This window comes from Psammomys obesus, unplaced genomic scaffold, assembly GCF_907164565.1.
Source record: "Psammomys obesus unplaced genomic scaffold, mPsaObe1.curated_primary_1811, whole genome shotgun sequence".
Lineage (NCBI taxonomy): Eukaryota > Metazoa > Chordata > Mammalia > Rodentia > Muridae > Psammomys > Psammomys obesus.
In genome coordinates, this window is record NW_026585504.1 from 13,561,643 (window position 1) to 13,584,314 (window position 22,672).

At 45.8% G+C, this 22,672-nt stretch overlaps 1 protein-coding gene across 3 annotated transcripts; it reads right to left on the bottom strand.

Moving 5' to 3' along the window:
- Positions 1-5,172: 5,172 nt before the first annotated feature.
- Positions 5,173-22,459, bottom strand: Slc28a2 (solute carrier family 28 member 2). 3 transcript variants are annotated; one of them, XM_055623087.1, is made up of 19 exons: positions 22,343-22,459; positions 21,613-21,811; positions 20,967-21,063; positions 20,770-20,861; positions 19,019-19,110; positions 18,122-18,305; positions 16,078-16,219; positions 14,266-14,379; positions 13,906-13,983; positions 13,446-13,526; positions 12,952-13,032; positions 10,778-10,903; positions 10,565-10,695; positions 10,001-10,169; positions 9,629-9,826; positions 9,019-9,100; positions 8,604-8,702; positions 8,309-8,420; positions 5,173-6,251 (listed from the first exon to the last, which is right to left on the bottom strand). In XM_055623087.1, the coding sequence occupies exons 3-19, from the start codon at positions 21,045-21,047 to the stop codon at positions 6,134-6,136; spliced, it is 1,980 nt and encodes a 659-aa protein (XP_055479062.1). In that variant the 5' UTR covers positions 21,048-21,063; positions 21,613-21,811; positions 22,343-22,459; the 3' UTR covers positions 5,173-6,133. The 3 variants fall into 3 exon arrangements, with proteins under 3 accessions (XP_055479062.1, XP_055479138.1, XP_055479214.1); XM_055623163.1 differs by lacking the exon at positions 22,343-22,459 and having other exon boundaries at positions 21,613-21,848; XM_055623239.1 differs by lacking the exons at positions 5,173-6,251; positions 8,309-8,420; positions 9,019-9,100 and having other exon boundaries at positions 8,635-8,702.
- Positions 22,460-22,672: the final 213 nt, after the last annotated feature.

The window sequence follows — 22,672 nt, forward strand, 5'->3', positions numbered from 1 at the left end:
AGATAGATAGATAGATAGATAGATAGATAGATAGATAGATAGATAGAGATAGACAGATAGACAAAATCTCAGGGCCAAGTTGGCTACTCAGCTCCAATTGTACATGCATCACGCTCCCACATGCCTGACCCTGAGGAGTTTCACCGTTTCGCTTGGGAGGCTGCCTCGTTCTCCATCTTTAGAGAACCCTCCTCTTCTTTGAGGCAGAGTGTATTTGAATTTTGAGTTCACAGCAGGAATAGCTGCCAAACCCAGGCCCCACCCAGGAGGAAGCGGAGCTGCTTATCAACACTGCATTTCTGTCAATGAAAAGCCTTGAAGCCACACCTGCAGCAGCAGCTCAGGTGGAGGAGTGTGCCCTCAAGGGTACAGAAAAAAACGCACGTTCCTCTAAAACCCAGTGGACCGCCTGAAGGAACCTGGTCCTTTGAAACCTGGAGTGCTTAATTGTTTAAATAATGACACGTAAATTCACACTTCCTCACAGGTGATGTTTGCACACGTACCACATTCAAAGAGTGATCTCCCCCCAGGCCAGTCTCTATCCTCAAAAGGAAATTTTTCTTGGTGTTCTTGACTTTGCAAGAGTAAATACTCAAGTTAATTTTTTTATATGTTGATCAGTGATTATCTTTATTTGTTACAGACCTTTTGACACTTAATTTACATATGTGCAGGCACCCATGGGAGCCATAAGAGGACATGTGGGCTTAAGGTTATTGTATAATTCAAATACTGGTTTCTGTACCACCAGTATCTGGTTACAATCCTTGTTCTGAGAAGCTCCTTTCTCAGTGTTATATAAACTCTGCTCCCCAACTGTCCCCTAAAATGTCAATAAAGCAGCTTATAGCCAGTTGCTGAGCAGGGTGAAGAGCAGAGCTAGACTTCCTGCCAGCCAGGGGAGGAGGAGTCAGAAGAGGAAGCAGGGAGATTAAGCATGGGATTCAGACAGGCAGCTGTCCCACAGGGACCAAGAGAGAGAGAGAGCTCAGCAGACAAAGCTACAAAGTACAAGTATCTCTGGAATTTACACTGGGAGGAAACCAGATTAGCTTAGAGTTAATATTGCTCAGGACTGTGTTGTGACGCTTGTTCAAATAATAACTCAAATAATAGAGTCTTAGTGATTTTTGTGGTAGCTGGATTAAGAGAGACACTGAGAAACAAACACAGTTTTGTAAAAGTAACATTGTCAGGGACATCCAGTTGCAGGCAGGTCTGAGCCCATCAAGGTGGGTGCTGAGAGCTGAGCCCAGCTCCTCTGTACAAAGCCTCTTAGGCCCGGAGCCACCTCTTTAGCCCCAGGCAGATTTTAACTTTATATACTTTCTGCCCTCTAAATTTTTATAGATTTCTTTATGAAAGGTAATTATATCCTTGTGTGACTAATTAATTACCAGTGCTGTAGCATAGTCGTGTTATTATTTGTCTTGAAACAAGATGTTGAGACTGGCAGAGTTTAGGGGTGAGATGTCTGTTTCTCTATATGTTTGTTTGTTCCTCACGGGTAAATCATGATCTCCCAGGCCAGCGACGGTGATTACTTATGTCCATCTCCCACCTCCCTTAGGCAATGCTGCTCGGCGCTCACTGTTGAACAAAACACTCGATAAAGCTATCGCTTCCTTTTTTTTTTTTTTTTTTTAAAGATGAAAACTAATAGTTTCTCTCTAAAAATGTAGGAATCTAAACGTCACTGACTCCCCGGGATATGGCTTATTAAGGCATGTCATCTGTGTATCTGTTATAGCTCAGGCCTTCACACACGTGCCCTAAGGCACGTAAGTACGCGCACGCACACACACACACACACCATAAATGTATAAAGAGACATTTAAAGAAGTATCATAATCTGCTGATCCTTGCAAAACTTCCTTTGCCACTGCTTGAGCTCTGCTGGGCTCTGTAGTGACTGCGTGTCTCATCCCTGCCTCTGTTATTCTAGAATCCCCTCACCTCCTTTAGGGATCCTGGTTTTGTAGCAGCATCCTACACTGTTGGCACCAACTTATAAAAGACACCGATGCCAGCCCCTTCTTCATTCCTTACTACGAGGAAGTGCCTTAGCTTCCACTGAAATGCATAGTCACGTGGCAGCTTGCCAAGTCCTACACAGAAAAATTGTTTCAATATCATTTTTCTTCTTAAAATTCTCACTTTTAATATCCCTCTCAATATGATGTTTCTGATATTTCCTCCTCCTGTTCAATTTCAAGGAACCATCACAGCAAACTAAGGAAGCTTTGGCTTCGTGTTCAGGGTGTGGCGGTGTGAGCAAACTTGCCAGAACACTGAATAAAAGCTCACGTGTCAATGCCGTCATAGCAAAGAATCCTATTGTACAAACTCTTGGTTAATACTCCGTGGTTCCCCGCGGTCTTCCATCCTCACCGTATCCTGATTCCCACACTTTCTCCAGGTCCTGCAAGTCCCATGAAGTGGAGGCCAGTTCTTTCCACAGCAGAAAGTGCTTCCTTTCTTAGGTCAGCTGAGCTCTAACACTGGTTACCACACCAGAGGCAAAGATACCGCAGGCAGATCCTACTGGGAAGACGTTGTCTCACCATCAACCTATCTCACAGTTCCTGCATGTTCTCCACCCAAGGGGAGCTCACTCTCCTTCACCAAGACTTAAAAGAACAGCTTCTAGTGGCCAGGAAGGGTCTAGGACAGCTTTGGAATCTTCAGATTCCGAGGCTGATGTGTCTGAACGTTTCTTGTCCAGCTTGTAAAGCAGTACTCATTTTCTGTCTGGGAGAGACAGAAAAGAGAGAACCACTGAAGTCTTGCCTTTGATGCCTTGTGCCGCTGGCTGTTTTGGGGACCTAACCCTAGAATGTTCAAGTGTCTGATCTGCTGTTGCAAGAGGTAAGGACCTCACTTATGGAAGCTCTTGGGCTTTTATACCGTTTTCTTTTTTCGAAGTGTTAATAGGCCGTTCAGAAGCTTCCTGTCTGTTCTCTAATCCTCATCATCACCGTTACCCACTGTCAAGCAAGTCCTGTGTTCCCTGTAGTCCCGAGCCTCATTTTCCCAGTCTTTCATTGTCCACCTGCTCTTCATCTATAGACTGCAATGATCGAGGTGTGGCCTGGACTTTTACTAATCTGCACCACAGAAACAGCTCCTGATGCTCTCAGACGGGTGTGGGAGGGCTAGTCAACTCCGAATATCCTACTTTGGGGTTTTGCTCTCAAAGGCCACTCCTGGCATCCATGTGTTTTTAGCCTAGGATCACCCCCCCCAAAAAAAAAAACAACGGAGAATAATGCATACAAGAATTCACTCTTTTGTGATAGTGTTGTAAGTTGAATAACTGACTGGCTGAGCACCCCCCATCCTAAGCCTCAGTTAAATGCTGTGGTGCCAAAATGGCAGTCAGATACACAGCCAACGAGATCCAAGTGGTTCTGCAGTGCTGTAGGCCATGGTCGGCATGGGCCAGCCATACAGCTAATGGTTTCAGCAAATCCACATAGTGGGGACCCCCTCTAGGCAGCAGCGAGTGGCTTCTGATGATACCTTACCCTGTCTATCCATCTTTAAACCTTTTAAATATTTGACTTGTCTCCGAAAGCCACCAAGGAAATAACCTGATATTAGTTTTGTTTTATACATGACAGCCCTGTAGCTAAAGGATAGTTTGTCCAATAACAGAGTTCATAGACATGAAGAAAGAAACGCTCAACGGTAAAATATAATAATCCCATTTTCTTTGGGGAATTTGCTACATTATCCTTTGAGTTTGCTTAGCCATAAGGAAATATCCTTCATTTGATGAATAATTCAAATCCGCATCATGTTGCCATGGAAAGGGAGCAGCTATCTTTGCCAATTGTTTTTTACGAGGTACTCAGTTCTACAAACATGATGTTTACCTCTCCTGAGGGAGCAACAGCTCTTGACAAGAAGAAATACCGTTACAGCAGAGATCCCAGTTCTCTGTGCTCATTAAAAAATTACTTCAGTATTCTGTTTTGCTTCTTGCTTCAAATACGTGGGAAAGAGTCTCATAGTCAAGGGGAATCTAGTGATGAATACAGCAGATGCCAACCTTGAGACAGTGACAAAGAGAATTTTAAGCCCTGGGGGAAAAAATGTAACTTTTGCTTCTCTAGAAACTGCGCAAAGTTGTCTGTTCTAGTGAAAACATAAGCTATGGGGAAAATGGCTCCCGGCAAATCTCCTGACACTCCCTCTTCTGTTGCTAAAAAAAAGCATCTGCCTCTGGTTGTAGATGTTCAGCTTGACTGTAGCCATCTTGGCTGGAATCGCCATTTTTCCTGCCAGGAGACCCTGACATACACTCCAAACTGTATGAGACAAAGTTAAAAAGGCTGAGTGTGTTGTGCTGGCCATGATACTGAGACTTTTTTTTTTTAATGTTTTATTTATTGTTGTGTGTATGGTGTGTGTGTGAGACAGAGCACACACCTGCCACAGGGTGCGTGCAGAGGCCAGAGGACACTCTGTGGAGTTATTCCTCTCCTTTCAGCTTTACACGGGTTCCAGAAATTGAACTCTGGTCATCGGGCCCTTGAGGCAAGCCCTTTTACCCTCTGAGCCATGTTGCTGGTCCTTAGACTGTTTCTTGACTGACACTGGACACATGAATAGTCTCTGAGAAAGGTCAGGCACATCCTTATTGCCTGTTGTCTGTCTTTGCCTCGCTTAAACCCTCCTTCCTGTTTGGGGGTGCACTAACCCACCTGTCTTGCTGTCAGTCAGTACATGTGCCTGTCCAAAGGTATCTCTCTGGTCACTTGTACTTTTTGTAATCCTGGACATATCTGTTTCTTTCTCAAACACGTCCTCGCCTTCACCTTTGGTGGCCAAAGCTCTCATTTCATACAACTAGTGTTTGTGTTGGAGCCGTTCGGTGACCTGGATCCCCCTGTTCCTTTGTCAGCTTCATTATTTAAGAGTGCATATGGCTCCGTCAATTTCTGAACTTCAGTCTTGTACCTTCACCGTAGCATGGGGTGTTCTGTCTGTACCCCTCAGCAAATTCCAGCCCACCCTAACCCACCCTCTAATCCTGCCCTCCTGAGTCTATCCAGGAGAGGAGTTGGGCATATGGAGGGCATGGTGCCGCTGGAGAAAATGCAATGCCTCTATGGCAGAAGCATGCCAAAAGGATTCACCTTCGTCAAAATACCTTAGATCAAGTGGCTTCAAAACATTAGAAATTTATTCTTCACATCTCTGAAGGGAAAACCCAGATCAAAGCAGCAGACATTTGGTGTTTGAGGACCTGCTTCCATAGACATGCCTATCACTCACCAACAGGCACATGGGAAAAGTGTTCTCTGGCTCTTTTATCAGGGCTTGGCTCCTGTTCATGAGAGTTCCACCTCCTGACCTCAGCACACTCTAAGTTCTCAGCTCTAATACTAACACCTTTGGAGACAGGATTTCAATACATAAATGGGGGTGTTAAATTAGCAGTGTTAAACTTTAGGTCAGAAGATATGAAAGAAAATGAAGCCGGGAGAAAAGAGAACAAATGTTCATTGTGCATCTCTGTGTACCAGTGGTGGTACTAGAGTGAAGATATCCCATCTTCCACAGCAAGCCTGTTATGAAGCTGTGGTTATTTTCATTTGGGAGGGTAGGTCCCTTGGACGGTCACACAACAGGAAGCTATGGATTTTTGAGGAAACTCAGTAGTTCTGTGTGGTGACTGTGTTTTTGAAACAGTATCTTACTCTTGCAGTAACCCAGGCTTGCCTTGAATTTGAGGCAATCCTCTTAGCTGTGGGCTTACAGTGGTAAGACTACAGGGCTGGGCCGCCAGTCCTGACGTAAGACTAGGCATATACTTTTGATTTCCTTACTCTCTCCACTCTGGGCCTAGCCAGGGATTGAACCTGGATCTTAACCCTTACCACACAAATTTTTCCCACTTAGCTACATCTCCACCATAATTTGGCTCAGGAAGGCCTACGGGGAATTCTTGTCTTGTGTGTGGTGCGCCAGTGGGAAGGTGGGTGTTGGTTTTTATACAGGGCTACAGTGGGCCCAGAACTTCCGCTTTGCGGATTTTAGCACAGTCCTTGTAGAATAGAAAATGTGTTTGGCAACACAGGTCTGTTCTATAAGAACTGTCGTGGAAATGGCCCCACCAGCCTCACACACACACAGTGCTGTTATAGAGTTCACAGCAGCTAGCAAGATTCCTGGCGCTGAACTCCTTGTCTGCCCAGGGGCCAGAGAAAGAAGGCGTGTTGGTGCCATTCAGCCACGTGCTGAAATGATAAAGACAGAGAGATAGGCAGGGGTCAGACACAAACCAGGCAGCACAATGCAACATCCACATTTGCCAGGTAGCTGAGAAAAAAAAAAAAAAAAAAAAAAAAAAAACCAAGCCTGTGAGTGGATCTGTTGGCCACAAGCAATTAAATGAGATCCAATTAAATGCATGTTGCTATTCACGATTTAATCAATGTACCACAAAACCCTATCCACTGTGCCCACCTCCTAGCCTCCGTCCAGTCAGTAGCATCATTTCCAGACAGCTGAGGAAAAGTTTATGCTTTATAAATGATCTAGAATTGAATTTAATTACAAAAAAAAAAAAAACAAACCTGATAACCTAGGGCCACTTTCTTCTTGAGAAAGAAAAAAATACTTACACTTCATTGGCATAAACTAATTGGACAAAGATATTTCTCAATTTTTTTTATTTTCATTTTATTCAAACTGAAATAGAATTATATCACTTTCCTCCTTCCTTTTCCTTCCTCCAGCCCCTCCCATCTACCCTTCCCATATTCCCCTCCACCGTCAAGTTAAAATCTTCTCTTTCTTTATTGTCATTACACACAGACAGACAGACAGACAGCTGTTATTTTTTTCAAGTCACACATCCATGTGCAGATGTGGGTGTGTGTGTGTGAGTGTGGGTGCTGCATGGACCCTTCCAGAGCTAAAGTTGCAGATGGTTGGAGGCCACCCAACTTGCATGAGGAAATAGAAGTCAGGTCCTCGGCAAGAGCATCACATTAACTGCTGAGCCATCTCTTCCGGCCCCCAAAAACATTTCTTTTAGTTTCTAGCTGCTAATGACTCTTAGAGTATGGCTTAGACTCTTAGAGTAAGAGCATACACATTAGAACTACACCAGACTAAAGATCTACCCAGCTTACAAACTCCTGTTTAACAATGCACAAAATTTATGACTCATTTACTCTTACTTTATTTCTTGGCCCGTTGTGTAGCTAACATCTGTGCAACTGCATCCATTCATCACTGATATACACATCACCTCCTGAGCAGGCTCCAGCTCTGATTTCTATCCTGAGCCCCAGACTCCAGTTGACATGAGTAGCTTTAGATGGTGTTCACATAGGTACCTCCAAATGAACTAGAGGACATCACACCTTTCTCCTTTACTCCTGTTTCCTTTTCCTCATTTTGATGGACACACTGGGCCAAGACAGAAAAGACACTTCTTTTCTCTCCTCACCCTGGGCCTTGTTCCTTTCTAGTTGGGGGCCGATCCTACCCATTCCCCCTTGGTCGAGTGCACCCGTATTCTTACAAGTATCTGACCATCTCTTGCTAAGACTATTAGGGCAGTGTGTTTGCTCTCCTTGCTATCCAAATGTCCTGTAAAGCACAGGTAACCATGCCAATGTCCAGAACCCTGCAGGTCAAAACTTACCTTCTCTGGGCTTTCATATAATGCCTTTATGCATTTCTTCCTTGCTTCCTATAGCTCTCCCCGCCCAGCTGCAGGCCTTCCCTGGCACATACCTTTGACTTTGACAACAGCAAATATTCTAATACCTCATATCCTTCCTTTTATGTGTCCCGCTCGATAATAGGTTCTTTTCATTTTCTAAAGTGCAGTAGACAAGGACATCATCACACTATCTGAACTCGAGGTCACCTTAAACATTTAAATTTGTCTTCTCTTGGCCTGTTCCATTTCTATCTGGAAAAGCAAAACCTCTGAGTTTTAACCACTTAGGACCATTGTAAAGTCCTCACCCATAAACTATCTATTTCGGTCACCATAAATGCAGTAGCTTCTTAACAAGAAGACCACACTTAGTTCCCTTCTCCTTTACACCACCAATAAATAGAACCTGCCACACACAGTAGGGCTGATACTGAAGGTATCACCTACTAAGAAAAAAGAGTACCGTTGAAGGCCATCAGAATGCCCATGCTGTGTCTCAGACACTCCACACAACTCCCACAGGCCTGGACTCAAGACCTCCATCTCCCAACGTGCAGAAGTTCCCTTCGTGCACGAGGACATTAACAGGAGGCAGCAGGACCCCTGGTGTTCGCCTACCTCTGGAAGAGCTCTCTGCAGCACACATAGGTCTCATAGGTTCTATTGGTGAAATTTGTGTTTAGGAACGAGACACAGTCAGTTTCAGCGCCCCTGGGAACATAGAGGATTCCTGCGTGAAGGAGACAGACATGGTAGGAAGGGGGATTTGACACATGGTCCCCAAAGTTCTTGAGTGTTTGGTTGGGAGTTGGTAACACTGTAGCTTAGGTGTCTGTGGGATGGACAGTTAGCTAGATAAATATCCTGAGAGAGATCCTGTGATCTCTGCCAGAGACAGCGCTTGGCCACCTACCTGCCATACAGGCACTGATAAAGGAAACGCAGGCACCTGTGAAGAGGGCCCTGACCACGATCTTACACAAGTCACTCTTCCGCTGGGGCATCATGGATGCTGTAGGCAACAAAAGGAAAGCAACTGGCTGTCTTCCCCACACAGCAAGAAGGGGTGGCCCTCGAGTCCCCGTCAGAAGAATGTAGAAAGCAGCACACTGGATGAATAGTGTCCTTATGCCCAACCGCCTAAGGCTGCTAAAGCTTTCCTAAGAGATGTGTCCATCCACTGTCAGGCTGACTGCATTGGCCCTGAGCTTCACATGGTCCAAGAGACCCACTTCATATCAGCTCCTCCATCTAACCTCAGCTCAGCAGTGAGCCAAGGCTGGGATCTGCCTGGCGTATTGAGGACCTGGAGGAATTTAATGACTCACTCAAGCCTCCCAGTGTGATTCCTATGGAACTAAGATTGGCAAATCCACAGAGTGAAAACGTTGCAATAATTTCAGCTTTCACCTAGGGGGGGAAAACAAGTAGATAAATTCAGTCCCAGTGTGCCTTGCAACCATGGTAGAAGTTCCAGGGCACACCAACTCTTTCTTCCAATGTTCTAAGGAACACACAAAAGATGCTCAGAAAATAACTGGCCCCTGAGGTACAGCAGCTGTCCTGATATGGTAATACCACGGGACCCCTTGCCCAGCCCTGTTCTGATTAAAGCTGAGGAGAGAATGGTCTAGAGTTGTAAAGGGAGAGGCAAGAAAGATTGACTCATTCAGGACGTCCAAAAGAAGGTGTGTTTCTTGGACTGTCCCAATGTAAGGAAGCAACAGGTGTCTTATAGATCAGAGCTGGGTCAGACTGCAGGGGAAAAACAACCCGGAGACCTGGAGCAAAAGGTCGAGTACTGAGACATACAGTTCTGCTTGTCTTGTGCTTAGGCCAGGACCTGTATGGCCACAGTGTTTGTGTGGTGTGTTGTGCTTTTCCTCAGGTGTTCTGGCCCAAACCTCTCACTCTATAATTTTTTGGATTGCCACTTACAGAAAGCCACTGTTTCTCGCCATCGATCCATTCTTCTATTCCAGAGAGACGTTTGTTCTTGTACTGAGACAGTTGCTGATAGGCCACAAATTCATTGATGAAGAATTTGACTCCCACTATCTCAGCCACCAGTGGACAGTCGGCCCACTCTACACCCATCATGAAAACCATGGGCCTTAGGACATAGGAGCAGATGACCTGGTGGAAGATGAATATCCCAGGGAAAGGAAGACACGACAACAAAGCTCAGGTGCCAGGAGCCTCTCTGGAGACCTAGCCCTCCTCCTCCTCCTCTTCTCTCTTCTCCAACTTGGGCTTTCTCTTAGCTTACTGTGCTTCAGGGAAACACGCCCAGTGCATTTAAGACTTTACCTGGAAAGTGAGTCCATGAATGTCCACCATTTCCCCCAGCCAGGAGAGGGTAGCATTGACAAAGGCCAACACAGCCAGAAAGGCAATCAGGTTGGCTGCAACATTGGCGACAAGGCCTATGGCATCTGTGGCTCCATTGCTTGCAGCTTCCAGGATGTTCCTCTCTTCCCTGTGGTTATTGGACATAGAGAAAGAACATGTTGCCTAGGGTAGCGTCAGCTCATCAGAGAAGAGAAGCTCCATTGACCCTACAGCGGACGAAGTGGGTGCACAGCCATTGTGAGAGGTGAGGGCATTCCTTCGTAATGACGACGGTGGGGAGTACTCTGTAGTGATTCAGATGTGACCGCCATTGAAGTCCAATGCCAAAGACATGGAGTATTTGTGTAAAGAGCTAATGCCAGGTGGGAAGGTTAAATCGAAACAATAAAAAAAAAATGGAAGCAGAGATAGCAAAAGGAACATGGAATGACGTTCTTCCTTCAGGGAAACTGGAAGTCTCTACCACCACAGAGCCTCTCTAGGTAGCATACCCTACCATCTCCCAAATTCTCCCTGACTCACCCACGAGGCAGTTTCACTCCCTCCTTGCTCTTGAACTTGGACTCCTCTACCTCTGGATAGACCAGTTTGGACAAGGCAAGTGCACAAGGGGCAGCCATCACTGAGGCAGAAATCAAGGATGATGCGTCAATCTGGAAAGCCAGACAGGGGGTTAGCACCAGTGTAGGGCTCAATGTGAGTGCACCGAGAGCGATTATGGTGCCTGGGCCTCACCCCAAAGGATATGAAGGCTCCCAACACAGTGCCGGCGATGGTGGCAAAGCCTCCAGTCATCACTGCATGGATTTCAGAGAGGGTCATGTCTGCCAGGTAAGGACGGATGAGCAGAGGTGCCTCTGTCTAAAAGCAAGGGAAAATAGTCGCAGACCAAGAAGGTATATACTCCCCATGTCAAAGCGCTTTCCCATGTGGGAATGGGCCCACCAGATACATGCCCTTCCAGCCAGTATACAAAAACCCGTCCAACTGTGTCCTTGCTGGCCTTGTTTTCACTTGTTCCTGCATCATGTTGTAAAATACTGTAGACAACTGACGTTCATTTATTTGGTTTACCATGTCCAAGCTCATGTGCCTACTGGTGAATTACTGACCACACACTAGATGTCTACAAAGCATGGATTAAAGGAACTGAAAATAACTTATCTAAGCTAATGCTTCATGAAATGATAATGATAAAATAATGTCAGCACGGCAAGGAAGTTCAATTGTTGGTGACCAATATTAACCATTACAGCGTTGAATACATGCTATTGACTGGTCAAAATCAACATTAGGGACAACAGATGTTCAAAGAGGCAAGGAATTAACATTGAAGTCTTTTTCTCCCAAAGGACCTGAATTCAACCTCTAGAACCCACATGGTAGATGGAAGGAGAGAACTAACATCCACAAGTTGTCCTCTGACCTCCACATGCGTGCATGATGCATGAACACACACACATACACACACACAGTCATTAAATAAATTAATACAAGTTTTAATGAAATGTCTGTGGGTTTTTTTTTCTTTTATTAATTAGGAAGATTCAAGGAAACTGCCTAGCCTTAACCTTGGATGTCATTTATCTTTTAATGAGTGGCATCAAAAGGATGATTTTAGCTACTTAAACCATTAATGAAAAGTTCCTGCCCTTGGCAGACTAAAGTCTAGCTGGGAAAATTTAACTGACTGTAGATAGTTTTAGCAAAAATGGAAGGCCATGATAAAAGATTCCTGAATTACTCTGAAAACATATCAAAAGCAGACAATTGGCCTATGGCTTTGGGAGAAAAAGACCTCAATGCTAACTTCTTGCCCATTTGAAAAACTGTTGTCCTTAATGTTGATTTTGACCAGTCAATAGCATATATTTAACACTGTAATGGTTAATACTGGTTAGCAACAATTGATAGAATCTCCTAAAAATCTCGACTCTAGGAATGCCTTGAGGGATTATCTTGATTAGGTTAATTGAGTGGGAAGACCCACTCAATTAAAAGTGGGCAGTGCCATTCCCTAGGCGTGGGTCCTGGTTGCACTAACGAGAAAGCTGGCTAGGCAGAAGCATCATTATTCTCTGCTTCCTGACTGGATGCAACAGAAGCAGCTGCCTCAAGCTCCTGTCACCTAGATCTTCCCAACATGAAGGCTGGACTCTCAAACTGTGAGTCAAAAGAAATCCTTTCTCTCTTAATATGCTTTTTGGGGTATTTTAACCACAGCAACAGGGAAGGACACCTGTTCCATACAAACACTCGCTCATATTCTCCACAGATGGACACACCAAGAAAGATGCTTGTCTTACTCCGGACTAACTCCTGTTAGTCCGGAGTAAGACAAGCTACTGCCTCCTCAGAGACCTCAGGAAAAGGGGGATTACAGGGAGTCATGGCAAGAAACTGGAAGGAAGCACTACCATCCTTCATAGCTCCTGAAGGGGATCAGGTTTAGACTAGGAAATTCACCTCTATTCCTGTGTGAGAAGCTGGGTCAGCGGCTAGGAACAACCTTTAGGTAGTGTGCCCGGACTGTGAATTAGGCATTAAGGGTAAAACAATGAACTGAGTTCTCCTTGACCCTCTGAGGTTTCTTCTTAAGGGACCAACTGCCTCACGGTCTTCATTTCTCTGCTTTCATAAGAAAGAAAGGTGCCTTTCAAGCTGTGTGGCGACACGAGCTTATACTCCCGGCGCTTGGGAGGTGAAGGCAGGAAGATCAGGAATTCAGGGTCATCCTCAGAGTGAGTATAAGGTCAACCTGGGTGACATGAGACCCCGTCTCAGAAAAAAAAGGAAGGAAGGAGGAGCAGAGGGGGGAAAAAAAAGAAAAATACTCTTTCTAAATTTGTTGTCTGCCAAGTTCTCAGTTCTTGAGAGAAAAGAAAAACAGAAGGCCCCAGGGTACTTACCATCCCCACAAAGATGTTTCCTGCCACAGCCAGGGTCTCTGCAGCAGTGGTACCCATAGTGATTTGCAGAAACCAGGCAATCTAAAAGGATCCAGAGACCTAAATCATCAGCGTTAGCAGGAATCTTGGATAATGTCCAGCGATTTCCCACCCCCCTACCCCATTTACAGGTGACGAAACTGAGACCTAGAGAAATAGTGCATCACAGAATGACTCAACAAGTGGCTAACAGATTAGCCAGAACTCAGGCCTTGGGGCTTCTAGAACAAGGGAAATAAGCCCAGTATGAAAGTTCAGTCCAGCCCAGCTTTTTACCGTGTTCTGATCCCAGCCTCTCTCAGACCTGGGTAATCGTTTGATACTAGGATGCCTTTTCACACCAGCTCTGACTCTTCACAATCCACGTATGAACATTTTTCCCAAACATTTTTCTCATTGATTCCTCCTGACGGATCCAAGCTGAAGGTCCTTCTGTGGAAACCCAAATGACTCACCTTCTGAACCACCCACTGCACGAGGCCCAGGTAGTAGAGAATAGACATCACACATCCAAAGAAAATAATGATTGGCAGGGACTGCAACGAGAATGGTGGCAGCAGGTGAGAGGTTACACTGCATGTGCTATGGGTGTCACAGGCAAGCTCATGTAGGCCTCTAAACTAAGCACGGGGCACACCCAGGGTGTCTGATACAGTGTAGGTTAGGGGAAAAAAATCAAATGTACTGCAGACCTACCAGCCCATCAATATTAAACGCAGGGTAGTTCCTGAGCCTCTCCCCTCGCCCGCCCTTAAACTGATTTCATTGATGGTAAGGATCATGGGAAAAGAGTGGACTCCCTTCTAGGGTCAAATTGGTCAAGAGGCTGCCTGGTCTCTTAGACACACATCATCCTCTGACCATCCCTCACCCTTTCATTGACGTGGTCATTCCTGCCCACAAAATAGGTATTACCTGAAAAGCAAAAACGTTTTGGACCAGCGTATCACCAAAAACAAAACTGGAGCCTTCCACGGTGTAAGCCAGGAAAGTCTGAAGTGGGGAGATAAGAGATGAGGGTTAGGACAGGCGGGAGGACGGGGTCTCACTCAGGTGTGACCACCTGTGGGCAGGCCTGATCCCAGAAGTTGGCCAGGAAATGACAGAATTGGCAAATAATTTCTCTTTGCCTGAACTACATCGTTTTCTCTTTTTACCCAGCCAGATTCCCCAATGCCATCATTGAAACAGAGTCCCAAAGCCTCGTGCTGCCCTCAAATCTACATCCTCTGCGGTTCCCGATAAACGAAACTTGTGATGTTCAATTCCCTGTACCTGGATCTGATCTCCCAGCCACTGAAACGCATTAAATCCAGGTTCAGTTCTGATGACCAAAATCCCAAAGATGAACTGAAGGCCTAGGCCCCAAAACACTGTCCTCCAGCACACCTGAGATCAGAAAGAAAATATTCCAGCATGAGTTACAAACTTTGCTCAGCCATTGCCTGGCTCAATCATGGAGTGGGAATGGAGCTAAGTGAGGATTTTAACAGTCTGGGGTAACTGGGCTGTGCTGGCTAGTTTTATGTCAACTCGACATAAACTAGAGTCATCTGAGAGGAAGGAACCTCAGTTGAGAAAATGCCTCCGTGAGATTGGGCTAGAGACAAAACTATAGGGCATTTTCTTAATTAGTGATTGATGGGGCAGGCCCATCCCATTGTGGGTGGTGCCATCCCTGGGCTGGTGGTCCCGGGTTCTATAGGAAAGCAGGCTGAGCAAGCCATGAGGAGCAAGCCATTAAGCAGCATCCCTCCATGGTGTCCACATTAGCTCCTGCCTCCAGATGCCTGCCCTGTTTGAGTTCCTGTTCTGACTTCCTTCACTGATGAACAGTGATATGAAAGCATAAGCCAAATAAACCCTGAAGAGGAATGTTAATTCAGAACATGGCTGCTCTGGTAAAGGACATCCTTTCCAGCTCTCTGTGATCGGCTGGAATATAAACAGGAGACAGAGGCGAGCAGATCTGAGTTCAAGTCCAGCCTGGTATATAGAGCAAGTGTGGAGTAAAGAAGAGCTTAGGTCCAGGCATGGTGCAGCCTTTAATCCCAAACAATGAAGGTAAAGTTAGTTTGAAGAAGGAAGCACCTAGGTTTGAAAGTGATGTTTAAATGAGTGTCACAAAATGTGACACACCGGAGAAAGATTTGACAAAGATTCAATTCTAATGAGAACAGAGAGGAAAGGGAAGCTCCTTAGTGGGCAATGCAGAAAGACAGAGAGAAAGGAGGCAGTTTGCAAAGAGAGAATACAGGTGAAGGCAGAATGAAACAGAGAATGAGAAGGAGCCACAAATTAGAAAAGATTAATGGAGTTGGTTTGAAGCCAAGCAGAGAAATTCAGAAGCCAAGAGAGAAGCCAGGTTGAATAAGTCAGCTGGGAGAGGCGTTTGAGCCAGAACAGCTGAGTTGAACCAGCCAGCCCAGAGCTCAGTAAGAACAAGAGAGGGTGAGCTTATTCAGCAGTAAGCCTCAGAGGCAGAAAGCATTCTAGGCCTAGATTAGATTGTACGGAGGCTAGAAGCTCCCCGGACTAGGCCTAGGTTAGCAGAGGACAGTAAGCCTCCAAGACAACAATTGAATCAGGGGGTAGAGTTCCTTTTAAAAACTCTTTCTCCTCAAGTTGCTTTGGGTCATGGTGTTCCATCACAGAAATAGTGCTCTAAGACCATAGCACAGGGAACCGGGAGACTGGTAAGAAAAAAAAAATGCGGTGATATTGTGCAAAGAGGCTTTTAAAATAAGCTATGTGATAGCTGTGCACATGCATGCAAATAACTCCCACAAACACCATTTTTCACAGTGCCACCTGATTCTCTGTCATACTCTATTTGCTTTCTTTCCTTCTTCCTATTTTATGTTTCTTTAGTGCTCACTGGATCCATGTATGTCCCAGTAACAATCAACAGGCCAGACATCTCCAAAGGCTTTCAAACTTCTCACAGGAATAAGACTGTCAGAGGAAATGCCCGGAAATGGTTACTCAGCTGTGTCTTTACCATGAACACCTGACACACGCGTATTGTGATTTCTCCTTGGCCCTTCCTCTGTGTCGCTTTGCCCAACCTAAACACCACAAACTCACCGCGCTGTGGTGTTTGGAGCAGGCGAAGAGGATGAGGATAAACATGCAGATTCCCGCAAAGGAGATCAGCTGCTCTGGCCTTTGAGCTGTGTCTAGAGCCAGCCACAGGATAAGGCCGACCGCAGAGGCTGCCGTGAACACCCTGAAGGGGGAATGACAGAGCTATGTCACCAACTCAGGAAACGAGCAGCAGAGAGAGCCCACGGACAAGCAGCACAGTGGGAGGACCTGTGAGATAACCCCACGGCTTATTCCTCATTAGACAGAGATGGACCTAGCGTGTGCTCCCCGCCCCCCAAATTTCAGAAATTTCACAGCAATAAAATGTGATAGAAAAGAGTCGTCCCCCGAAGGTGCTTCCAATGACTAATCAAAATACTGAAAACACAAGGAAAGGCTGCATTGCCCGGTCTCCGCCCACCCCCGTGGATTGCCACTCAACTTTTAATCGCTCCAAGGGTTAGACTCAAATAAGTCCTTTATGAACTTAGGGTCTTCGCATGGACCAAACATATTTCAGGGCATGGGCTGGAGACGGGGGCTGTAGCTCAGCAGAGCACTTACCTAAAATGTATAAGACCCTGAGTCTAATCCCCAGCCCCCCAAAATAAATAACCAGTCACGTAGTGCAAGCCTTAGGAAGTGGAGGAGGCAGGAGGATCACGATTTTAGGGGTGGGGTGAGAGAACTGGCTCAGCAGCTAAGAACACTGGTTCTCGAAGAGAAATCAGTCAATTCCTAGCACCCACATCGTCGTGGCTCACCAACCACCTACAACCCCAGTCTCAAGGCGTCTGACGGCCTTTTCTGAACACAGCACTCACCAGGCATGCGGGTGGGGCACACATGGACAAGGCAGACGAAACACCTCACACACGTGAACTAAAACTGAAAAAGTGTTCAGTTATGCTGATGAGCAGATTTGCTTCTGGACTCTAAGACAATGAATGGTTCTCAACCTGTGGGTCACGACCCCTCTGGGGAGGTTGCATACCAGATATCCTGCACATCAGATGCCTATATCACAATTCATAACAGTAGCAGATGTACAGCTATGAAGTGAGAACCGCTGCTCTAAGAGGCTGTAAGAGAAAACTCAGGTAGAGGAGCGCTAAGGGCCAGAGGGGAAAGAGGTGGAGCACAGGGAGGGGAGGAGCAAGCACCCGCTCCGACCACCCCACTGAAGAGAAGCATGGGTTTGCTCACGTCTGTCAAAGGCTCTTGGGATTTCAACTGAAACTTCCTCCCTGATACGGAGTCCCATCTGCACCAGCGGTACTGACTGACCCAAAAAAACTGCACTTTGGGGTCTTAGCTGCTGAGCCCGTTCTCCAACCTCAACCTTAAAATCGTGATCTTCCTGCCTCCACCTCCTAAGGCTTGCACTACGTGACTGGTTATTTATTTTGGGAGGCTGGGGATTGGACCCAAGGTCTTGCACATCTGAGGCAAGAGCTCTGCTGAGCTACACTCCCAGCCTCTGGTATGTACTGAAATATGCTTGGTACGAGTGAAGGCCGTAAGTCCATAAATGACTTACTCCAGTGTGGTAGGGCATGCCTGTAATCCTAGCACTCAAGGGGTGGAGGCAGGAGGATGAGAAGTTCAAGGTCATCCTTGGCTACATAGAGACTTCTAAGACCTTGTCTCACGGAAAGAGAAAAAAGAAGAGAAAGAGGAAGGGAGGAGGGAAGGAGGCAAGGGGAGGGCTTTGATCTCCTCAGTGACTTGATAGTCCACCAATTAAAGGACCGTTAGAAGGAGGTGGAAGCTATAGGAGGTGAGGCCCGATTGGAGGAAGTCCATCCCTGGGCACATGGCCTTGTAGGCTACCTCTGGCTCTACTGGTATTGCTGCCTCCCGACTGTCAGCAGCTTGGCTTCACAGGCTCACCTCCCACTGTGATAGTCTGCTCTATCACCAGCCGATTTCCATGGGCAAAGCGACCGTAGGCTCAGCCTCTGGACCCAGGAGCCAGAACAGCTTCTCTGCACTGCTCTTAGGTATTTTGTGAACAGCAACAAAAGCTGCTTGACGCACTTACCACTTTACCCAAAGTCTGAGGCGGGCGTTCTTCAGGGGCTTCAGGCATCGGATCAGTTTTTTAGCGAAGAGTTTTTTCAGGAAGTGGCAAGCCAGGATGAAGATTACAAGACAAGTGAGGACAAATAATGCCAGCGCCCTCTGGAAGTTCAGGATGCAAGCTGCCAGGAAGTAGGCGGCATAAGCTACAAAGAGAAGGTGAAGAGCTGAAGTCAGCTGAGCTTCCGAGGAGCATGAACCATACCCCTCTGCTCCCGTACACACACACACACACACACACACACACACAGACACATTCCCAGCTATGTCAAATGATTAAACTTTCCTCTTGGGTAAAGCCACGTGAAGGAGGCTGACACTAGGAGGAAGAGCTGCGTGGCGCTTTGCTCAGTGTTCCCAGAAGCCAGGGGACCATCTTTCACCTCACCATCCCAGCAGCATCTCATCAAGTGCCACCTGACAGCATACTATAAACAAGATTTTCTGTCTTTCAAGAATAATGCGTGGCGCTGATTTTAATTATAAGCCAGTAAATAAGTTTTTGTGTAACAGGTGTCTCTTATAAAGATGACAGACTTGTGCCCCGAGTCAAATCTAAAAACAGCACAAAACAAACAAAAGATGATGAAGTGAAAAAAAAAAATCTTAAAAATTTAAATCTGTCAAATAGTTTTGAACTGTAGCATATCTTTAGGCTTTTTTTTATCCTTCCGGGTAGGAGGCAATACATTATGGCAGTTACAATCTGTACCTCAAATTAACATTTAGGTTAATTTATGAGTAGCATTACTTTTCATCTCACCCAGCAATAATCTTGACACAAGTTAACAGTTCTAAAAAAAAAAGAAAAAAGAAAAATGCTTGTGTTTTCCCCTTCCATGGATTCTCTTGATCTCACCTAAACACAAGAGACCAAGCAGGATCTTCTTGAATAAACCAGCATGTCTTTCAAAGAAACATCTTGCCTTGGAGAAAGGCTGAAGAATCCTCCTGATGAGAAGCCAAAATTAAAACGTGAGAATCATTTCAACCTGTTTGCGCAATTCTTAGAATTCAGACGGCCCAGGGCGAAGTTTGTTCTTAGTCAATGAAGAAAATTATCCAGCTGGAGGGTGTTTAATAGTATTCCCGGAAGGCCCCACAGGCCAGCTCAAAGCTTGCGCCCGTGCGTGAGGTCAGAAAGGCCCTACTCAGCCTAGAGTAGCTACACCCTTGATAACTTCGTGCCACAGAAGAGGACAATGGTCATGCCAGGGATTCACTCCTTATGTTTTTCCTGAGGGGGAGTGTTGCTCAACTTCCATATTCCACCCGTCCTTCTCAGAGGCTACTCCCACAGCACCCTAAAACCACACAGAGCTAGCACCTTTAGTTGTTGTGCATACACTGGCAGATGGAGGACAAAACAACGCCAACCTCAGGAGTCTCTGTGTTGACAGGCCTGACAGAAGATGCCCAGCAAGAACCAGTCAAGGCTGCTTTGTATAGTGTTTTCCATGTGTTCGGGCTCAAAGAGCTTTGCAAATACTGACAGGGTCCCTCTAATGAGGCTGGAGGTGGTTGGGATTCCAGTTTTCTACACGAAGGACTTCTAGACTGTAGTGGGTAGGCTAAGTCCGTATACATACTATTCAATAAAGTTTTGTTAGAACATGCCCATGTCCATTTGTTTACTGTTAATCTGTGGCTTCTTTCTCACTAAAATGTTAGGGTTGAGTAAACAGCCTATACTTCTAGACCGTTTACTGTTTTGTCCTTCAGAGAAAAAGCACCAATTGTCAATCTTACTTGGTAGGTAGGCAAAAGTAACTATAACGTCCATGTATAAACTATGTTCAAAGAGGAAAAAAGTAACTTTTTTTTTTGAATGAGTATCTTACTATACTGCCCAGACTCACTCTCATACTCATTAAGACCAGAAATCACTCTCCTGCCTCAGCCTCCAAAGCTCTGGGTTGACAGACATGCAGCCCTATATTAGCATGAAATTCCACTCTTACAAGTTTAACAGCTTGAACATAATCCGAGCCCTCAGGAGCTTGAGGCAAGAGAATAGCTGTAAATCCAAGGCCACCTTAGTTTATAAAGTGAGTACCAGGCCAGCTATGACTACACCGTAACATTCTATCAAAAGAAGAAAAGAAAAAAAGACCCATAACCAAATAAGGGGAAGAAAAAAAAAAAACAAACAGAGCAGCACATTCCTGGGTAGAGTCTAGGTCCAGTTCCAAGCAAATCGACTCCAGAATTTGTATTATCGACTGTTAAACTGCTAACCAAAGTATGAAATGATGTGATTACAAAAAAAAGTACAGAGGTGATTGTTCAAGTCATAGATAACTACACAAAGTCACACATAAGAGTCCTCAAACAAATGCTGGGAATTTGCTGTCATTATTGCTGCTGTAGTTATTATTATTTCTAATGTCGCTCAGGCAGGCATTGATGGTTTTGTCTATGCCCTGGGTTTACACTTTAGTTAAGTGCACAAACTACCAGCATGTCCATGTAGTAACGCGCAGTCACCCTGGTCCTGTCTGTGAGTGAAGCAGCCTGAGAACGAACAGCTTTGACCTGTTTTCACTCGCTTCTCTTCTCCGCCCCCAGCTTCCTGGGTGCTGACCAAACTGGACTCTGGAACATCCTCACCTCTGGTGAGAGGAATGCCCCAAGCCGTCCTTCAGGCCGTGTCCCTGTGTCACTTCTTGCATCTTTTGGCTTTGCTCAGGATTTCCTCCTTCCTAGAAACACAGGTAAAGGTGAGATGGGCCAGGCAGCCCTTTCAGGGGGTGAAGAGATTGAGAAAGCAGCCAAAAGCCGCACGATAGCCCACCATCCTGAGTTACCAGGAGTTCCAGCCCTGGGTTCTGGATGCCATTCTTCACTGTGGCCTGGAAAACAGTCTCTCGTCCCCCTGATCTCTCCATCTCCTGTTATCCTCAGCTGAAAAACAAACTCAAGACTAAGGCTAGCAGATTTGCTATTCTGTCATGAGGGGCGAAGGAGAACTTTTAAGGTCAGATCCTCTCAGAAACACAAAACTAAATTTCTCTAAAAAGTCAGCTGCCCCATTAAGAATAAGAACTAAAAAGACTGAGAGCAGATTAATAGAGTAAACAATGAAAAATAGAATTTGATTTCTTGTTGAAAATGGTTATGGAAGAAAAGGCAATATGACAGACAAGAAATAAAGAGCAGGAAGGAACTGGAATGAATTGGCAGGCCTCCCAGGGCCCCAAGACTTGGGTTAAAATATAATCCATTTAGTCCCTCACATCAAGGGTCATACAGTAATATTCTTTTATCTTTTTCCTGAAGCAGGTCCACTGAGATAGGCTGAAAGGAAGGAGAGGCGAAATGATAGCTGAGGAAGCCCTGGGTGTGCTGGGGGGAAAAAGAGGGAGATCAATACACTGCTTAAGGTAGTGTTCTCTAAGGAGCAGAACTGATAGAACACATATACATAAGAGAGGGCTTTCAAGAATGACTTACAGCGTGCTGAGTGTCTCTGCACCGTCTAGTCTGACAATGGCTGCAACCTGGGAGCTGCAAAGTTGCAAAGTCAGATGCCTCAGAAGTTCCTGGAAGATTCCTGGAGAGCTACCTGTCTTCAGTGCACACTGGATCCTGGAGGAGCCGGAGGCTGATGTCAGTGGAGACGGACAGCAGCAGCGAGATTGAATACTCTTACCTGCAGGAAGTGAAGGGAGGCAAGCAAACAGGACAGTTTCCCGTCAGACTTCCTTCTTTTTAAGTGGTTACCAATAAAAATGCCACCCACTCGAGGGGAGGGGCTTCCGGGAAGTGTGTTTAGTTGAGCTAATCAACCCGTCCAGATGAGGACAATGACAAGGTCAGGATTCTGCCGAGCATTACACAGTTATCCTATGTACCCCTGAAGATGCGCCCTTCTTCCCTCAGAATTAGTGGCAAGGTCCCTGGCTGCTTGTGTCCTACGGTTTAACTACGACAATATACATTTAAGAACATCTAATTACTGCTATCATCTCAGTCGTTACATTGCTGGGTAAAGGAAGTGGGTTCTCTGGTCAGAAGCAGTATGTGGAATACTATTGAAGCATTCTGTAACTCCAAAAAGGATAGTTTTATCTGAGGCATAAACCCTCAGGAAAGACAAATCCATAACCAGAATAAGGATCTCTTCCGGTAAGAACAAATCACTGCCATTTTTACTAAAGAGGGGGACAGACCTGTCACCTACCTTTTCACTGGTCATGCTGCAGAAGGCTGTGACTCGGGGACACAGTGTTAGTCCCTTTTGTCCCTTGTTACCATGAGGGGCAGCCTCAGCCGGTGAGCCTCGGTGAATACAGGTCCATACTTGTTGAACCTGGGTGTGCCTTCCATCTGGGCCAGCCTGAGATTATGTGCCCTTTGAGCCAATGATGAGGGTGGTGGGAGTAAGAGATAAATTTATGCTCGCAGAAATCAACATATATACTTGGTGATTAAAATCATCTGCTTGTGTTAGGTTTGGTGAGCAGCCCGATGAGACGAGAGCGTTATTGTTTTTGGAGAGGTCTGCCCACAT

Excerpts from the sequence above, each read along its gene's own strand:
- Slc28a2 (XM_055623087.1), bottom strand. The coding sequence starts at position 21,047 with ATGGAGAGATCAGGGGGACGAGAGACTGTTTTCCAGGCCACAGTGAAG. Across the intron at positions 13,527-13,905 it reads AAAACGTTTTTGCTTTTCAG|TCCCTGCCAATCATTATTTT; the intron begins GTAATACCTATT and ends TTCTCGTTGCAG. Across the intron at positions 9,101-9,628 it reads GCGAGAAACAGTGGCTTTCT|GTGAAAGCTGAAATTATTGC; the intron begins GTAAGTGGCAAT and ends TTCCCCCCCTAG.